The sequence below is a fragment of the Sinocyclocheilus grahami genome, unplaced genomic scaffold (genome assembly GCF_001515645.1).
Source record: "Sinocyclocheilus grahami isolate Dianchi unplaced genomic scaffold, SAMN03320097.WGS_v1.1 scaffold146.1, whole genome shotgun sequence".
NCBI classification, from domain to species: Eukaryota; Metazoa; Chordata; class Actinopteri; order Cypriniformes; family Cyprinidae; genus Sinocyclocheilus; species Sinocyclocheilus grahami.
Window position 1 is genome coordinate 2,110,497 of NW_015505325.1, and position 6,164 is coordinate 2,116,660.

The 6,164-nt window shown below is 37.2% G+C and overlaps 1 protein-coding gene across 1 annotated transcript in view; it reads right to left on the reverse strand.

Annotated features, from left to right (window-relative positions):
• The window catches only part of LOC107591835 (UPF0577 protein KIAA1324-like), a 10,557-nt gene extending 5,832 nt beyond the window's left edge, over positions 1 to 4,725 (reverse strand). The window contains exons 1-7 of the mRNA XM_016281107.1: positions 4,352 to 4,725; positions 1,788 to 1,908; positions 1,463 to 1,643; positions 1,069 to 1,216; positions 737 to 817; positions 539 to 644; positions 277 to 426 (exon numbers count right to left, since the gene is read on the reverse strand). Of these exons, the coding sequence (XP_016136593.1) occupies positions 277 to 426; positions 539 to 644; positions 737 to 817; positions 1,069 to 1,216; positions 1,463 to 1,643; positions 1,788 to 1,908; positions 4,352 to 4,459 (895 nt within the window). The 5' untranslated portion in view covers positions 4,460 to 4,725. The remainder of the gene's footprint in view (positions 1 to 276; positions 427 to 538; positions 645 to 736; positions 818 to 1,068; positions 1,217 to 1,462; positions 1,644 to 1,787; positions 1,909 to 4,351) is intronic.
• Positions 4,726 to 6,164: the final 1,439 nt, after the last annotated feature.

Genomic DNA, 6,164 nt, shown 5'->3' on the forward strand with positions numbered 1-6,164 from the left:
TATATATATATATATATATATATATACACATACATACATTTATTTTTAAATGTATTTATTGACAAGCTTCAGGATAATTTATGCACCTACATACAATACAAATATGTTGTAAATATTTCACTTACACAAAACATCCTGTAAACACTCACATACATGTCTAAGTAAAGAGGGAAAATAGCACAACTATGAGCAGTAATGAATGTAAAATTATGACAATAGCAGCCGATGACTGACCTGAAATAATTAACATTGCTTTAAAAATGCTGAGACACACACCTGAATATTTGTCCGCCTCACAGGGTTGGCACGCAGTGGCTCCCTTATTAGAGTACGAATTAGCAGGGCATGGGATACAGTGGGCAGCCCCTGGTTTATCACTATAGGTACCAGGCTTACAGTGAAAGCATTCAGATGTATACGAGACACCTGGAAAAAAGGTCAAGTGTTATTTCTTGAGTAAATTGTTTCATACATTTTAAAAGTAATTCATGTCATCTTTTTTTAAGGTAGTGCACAAATAATTGTGATGGATAAATACCTGAGATGGCAATGTTCTTCAGCAGAACCGGTTTGGCAGTGTTGGCAGCCAGAGAGAAACCTGTTGTTCTCCAGTACAAGACATTGTTACCACTACTCAGCTGTACCTGGTTAGACAGCAGGAAGAAAAGGTTTTGAGGCCTGAGACTTCTACATTTGCTCTCAAAACACACACACACACACACACACACAGACTTACATAATGATAATCCCAGTCACTTTCCGATATCTTCATCCAGCGACGTTGAGAGTCTGTAGACTGACACTGGTCATTCTGAACCTGTTAGCACATGCATATCATATCCCATATCATGCAGTATCTAACATTATCAAGGGAATATACCACCAGAAACACATTTGTGGTGATAATAAAACTCAATTTATTCTTTTTATATTGCCTATTATATGTTATTTATATATTAAATTTGAAAATGCACTATATACAAATGCAGTTTAAATAACCATAATTTTTTTAACTCTGTATACGTATATATTTGTGAAAAATGTAACTGGCGAAGCCCCAGTACTTACATAAAACTCAAAAAACATGTGGTTGTCTGGATAGAAGTATTGGAAGGACACAGATCCAGGCTTCTTTAGACTCACAGCATAGGAAAGAGTTGAAGTGCACTCATCTGTGTTAGAGGCAATATAATCACTTTTCGGGATCCATGTTGAGCTGAACAAATGCAAGAGACACATGTAATGGGTCTCCATTAAAGCAAATTTCAATTTAATTCCAAATAATTCAAGGTCCTGACTCGTCAAGCACTTTTAGGTAAACATTCAGTGCATGCAATTACAGTTAATTGAATGCTGAATGGCTCAACCACCCATTTGATCTTGAATTTTAAGCACTAACACCAATTTGCATATCCTGAATGCAGTAGCTCAGATTTTTCATATATATATACGATTCACTCACTTGGAGCAATTTGTAAGAGTGTCTCCAAAGTTAATACTAATGCCATGGCTGATAAAGCCAGTGGGCAAAGTGTCCCACTCATCAAAAGCAACACCCGTCCCAAGAGAATAGGTTCCTGCGACGCATTTCTGACACTCTTGAGTCCTCATGTCCAAAAATTCGCCGTCATTACAGCTAAACGCTGACAAAAGGGAAAAACATACAACAAAGATTAAAGTATCTTAATGCCTTTCTAGATTTGAAACCCTTCACCTGGTAACATAGCATGCTAGAGACCATTCTATTATTTTTTTTATCTAGTAGTGTATGTGTTGTAGCTACTTACTGCAATGGGTGCCTTTGACTGGATCAGGTAAGCCAGTGCAGGTCTCAGGCTTGTTGGGTATCGCCACTCTCCATCGAGAGCCCAAAACATCACAGTCTGTGTACTCAAAATGGTAATCAGACTGCAAAATAATGAAACATACAACAACAACTCCATTGAAATGTCTTTCAGTCTCATTCATTTGGAAAATAAGACAAAACTAGGACCACTGTAAAATTGAGTTGTGTGCAGGGTAATACATTTGTTTGCATAATTGGAGATATCAACCACATCAACCTCACCACATCAAGTCATCCAATTACTGTCAGAAAAAAAACATGGTTTGTTTAATAGGTGGTTACTTGCCAAATAAATAAATAAATACATGAAAATTAAATGTTGACTTCAATTGGAATTATTTCATATTATGTAATTTATATTATAATAAATCTTCCGCTAAGAAAAAAGCCTTTCATTACATGTTACAACAATATTAAAACTGCAGTGGTCCAAAGTCTGCCTTTAAGTGCTTTTAAGTAATTTTCACTACAGTTGAGAGCTGAGGTACACAACTTGTCATTTTGTGCTTTACAGACATAATACATAATTGTAGTTATCAACATCTTGTTTATAATGTTCCTCTGGATTACATCTCCTTTTAAAATACTGTGTAAGATCAATATTTGCACAGTAGGCGGATCCACCCACTGGCGATCAACTTCAAGGAAGTCTTCGTAGCCTCGTCTAAACAAACAGTCTTTAGCAGGTATTATTTACTCACCATTATGCAAAGCGGGAGAGCCCGATAAAATAAAATCTTGAGTATATATTAACATCTCCAAACATCCTGTTGATCAATTTAACCTAATTTAACTAAGGGCATAATAACCTGTGACAAGATACTTAAATGCTTAAAGGTGTGGTTTAAATGAAACAATTATTTAGACTCAAAGTGGTTTGTATATGTTAACGGCTAACTCCCCCAAAGAACAGGCAGCTGGCAAGAAACAAGAACCTGACTGAATGGCACCGGAGGTAATAGCAGACTTCACTTTCACAGAGCAAATCAGAATGACCCATGTGGAATGAAAGAAGATTAATAAGTTAACAAGACCTCAATATGACAAGTGGTCGTGCTCTCTTAAGTGCTTTGTGTTAGTGCTGCAACAGTTACATTTAAATAAAATCTTGAGTATATATTAACATCTCCAAACATCCTGTTGATCAATTTAACCTAATTTAACTAAGGGCATAATAACCTGTGACAAGATACTTAAATGCTTAAAGGTGTGGTTTAAATGAAACAATTATTTAGACTCAAAGTGGTTTGTATATGTTAACGGCTAACTCCCCCAAAGAACAGGCAGCTGGCAAGAAACAAGAACCTGACTGAATGGCACCGGAGGTAATAGCAGACTTCACTTTCACAGAGCAAATCAGAATGACCCATGTGGAATGAAAGAAGATTAATAAGTTAACAAGACCTCAACATGACAAGTGGTCGTGCTCTCTTAAGTGCTTTGTGTTAGTGCTGCAACAGTTACATTTAGTGAGAAAGAAAGAAAGAAAGAAAGAAAGAGCTGTTCTGAGCAAGCAGTCCACATCATAATCCCCACATCCATATAAATGATGAAACCAAGGCAACAGAACAGACTGACATTTGTTTCTATGGTGTCTCTTAGGGGTCAGATTAACTGACGAATCTCTTTCTCCCACATAAAACATGGGCTGTTTTTTCCCCCACAAGGTCAATGGCAATTTTCAGTAATATTTGCAATAATAAAAATTTTTTAAAGTTTGTGTCAAAGAGTTAAAGACAGGTATATGAGTTCAGGTACACCAACAGCATTGCAGCCTTTTGTTGAATGATCATAACAGCAGATGCCCCTTTCACACAGCTCTCTAGAGCCAACAGACACACTTTATCTGTACATGATAAGGTAAGTGTGTCACCCATTTCTATGATTATGCTCACTCTTACTCAAACAATTATTTTCTTGAGGGAAAAGAGGACAGAGAGCTAAAACATAATTTAATTAAAAGTCAGCATCCACATCCCTTGTTTGCTTTATTAACTGATATGAACTGTCAGGCTTCTCCTTTTTTTTCATTTGTTCCTGGATGGTTTCAAATTTTGTATGGTTTCTTATTTGTGAAGTAAAGTGGCATCATGTGATGCACAGGCTTCACATTGTGAAGTCTGATGATGTGTGTACAATACGATTCTCAGCCTGTAATCAAATGATGTTTTTTACTATTTATGGACCTTACACGATATATATTTATTTTATAAAATGTACTGGCCTAGTCCTCCAGTCCTGCACAATAATGTTGGATGTTTGTAATGATCAATATTCCAGCAGCAGCAGCATTAGCTCACAAATGTGTTATTCTGTTAACGTGGGTTCAGCCAGAACAGCCAATAAGTCCAGTACATGATGGAGGTCTAGCACCTGTCAGAAATTAACAGCATATAATAAATAATGCAATTCACATGAAATTGCGTTGTTTAAAAAAAACTGTTGTAATATCTCTCCTCGCCGTCTCAGCAAATCTGTATAATGCACAGTAAAGTAGCACCCTACCTCTTTGCAGCTGGGTAATTCCGTTGCCTCCGTTAAAAGTAAGTGAAGCAAAAAAATGACAAAAACGCTTTGCGTTCCAACAGTGAAAAGCACATGGCTTAAAAACATTTCTGTTTCCAAAAGATATGTTCCCTTCAGGCAAGGCGTGTGACAGTAACAGACGTGCTGTTAATATTGCTGCGCTTTTATCCAGACACTCTTTGCACATGCTAAGCGTGTAATGCGCTCAGCTCTCCTATTGGTCAGTCTCTTTGGGATGGAGTTCCAACTTCCAACTGCTAACTTGTCCGCCTTGTATAACCACATGTCAAGACATTAATATTCGTTAAGACTCTAATAAAATAAAATAAAAACACACACACACACACACATTAAGAACATGACGGACTAACAAACATTAAAGTAATGATATGAGGTCTAATGTAGGCTACATTTGGGAAACTCTTTTTAATATTTAGCAGCAAAATATGGGGAAACTGAAGTTTTTTTTTTTTTTGTAAAAAACAACCACCTAGTGATAAGTGTTTACACCTAAATGAGCTTGTCTGTAAGGCGCTGTGTGGTGCAACAGACCTGACGCTCACAGTTGGTCTCTAGGCAACGGTAGGAGGGACAACAAAGTTGCAAGTAAAAGATCCCAAACCATCGATCTGTTACATTCCACAAGAACGAGATCCTTTCCCATTCCCATTCCCGCGATATGAGAACGATTATACACTCACAGGGAGTGAGGAAATTCAGGTCATTTCAAATTATGAACTTAAAACTGTAACTGCTCACCCGTTTCTATTTACAGATCTAGTTCGTATGCTTCTTGATTATTGCCTACATTTTTATTCACGTTACATGGTATTTCTCACTTGTTACCTTGCCTGGTCAGAAACTGCCATGACAAGCCAACCCATCTCGCACAAAATGTCGAGCCCTGGAGGAGACTCCATAACACGACAACACAGGCCAGCTCGCGTTGAAATGTCTTTCCTTATGATACTACAGTGAGTTGATATTACCTCGAAGGGGCATTTGAATCTATTTTACTTTAAAGTGAAAGTGAAATAACTGAACATACATATAGGAGCCTGATAAAAATGCTCATTTTAGATGAAAATTTCAGACGGCACTTAGAGGCTATATATATATATATTAAAACAGTACTTCACATGTTTAAGTATCTACTTTTATTGGCACTTCAATAAAATAGACACAAACAAACACAAACCGAACAACATGAGGGTTATTTAGTTTGACGCCTCAGTAAAATTAAAACTCGCAGCCATTTTGATTTTTTCACACAGGACACTGAAAAACAAAGAATCAGAAGATTGAATGTGTGAGACTGAAAACAAAGGAATGAGAGTGTGGGCCAACACCCAGAAGACGTCTATATACCGTATTAAAGGGTCCATAGGTGAGATTTAATACTCAACCCATAAGAAAGAGAATCTTCCAAAAATGCTACAGAATTTAACCAGGGTGTGTGTGTGTTTGGTTACTCAAGAGTCTCATCACACCGCCTCTACAAACCGAGGTTAGTCTCGCAAGCATGATGGCGGCTTTTACTCAACGTAACGCAATACAAATATGAAATACAAGTGAAGATGAGCACCCGTGTTTCCAGTCGGTTGTTAAACAATGGGTATCAGCAATACCATGTACAAGAGCTTGAGAGAAAAAAAGAAAATAAAAGAAACATGGATATGCCGGTGTGTACTCTTTAAATGAATACAATAAGTTTGTCGTGCAGCTCCGTGATGCTCACTGACTTCAAGGAGTCACTGTTAGAAGCTATGGTGAGATCAGAATCGCCGTTATA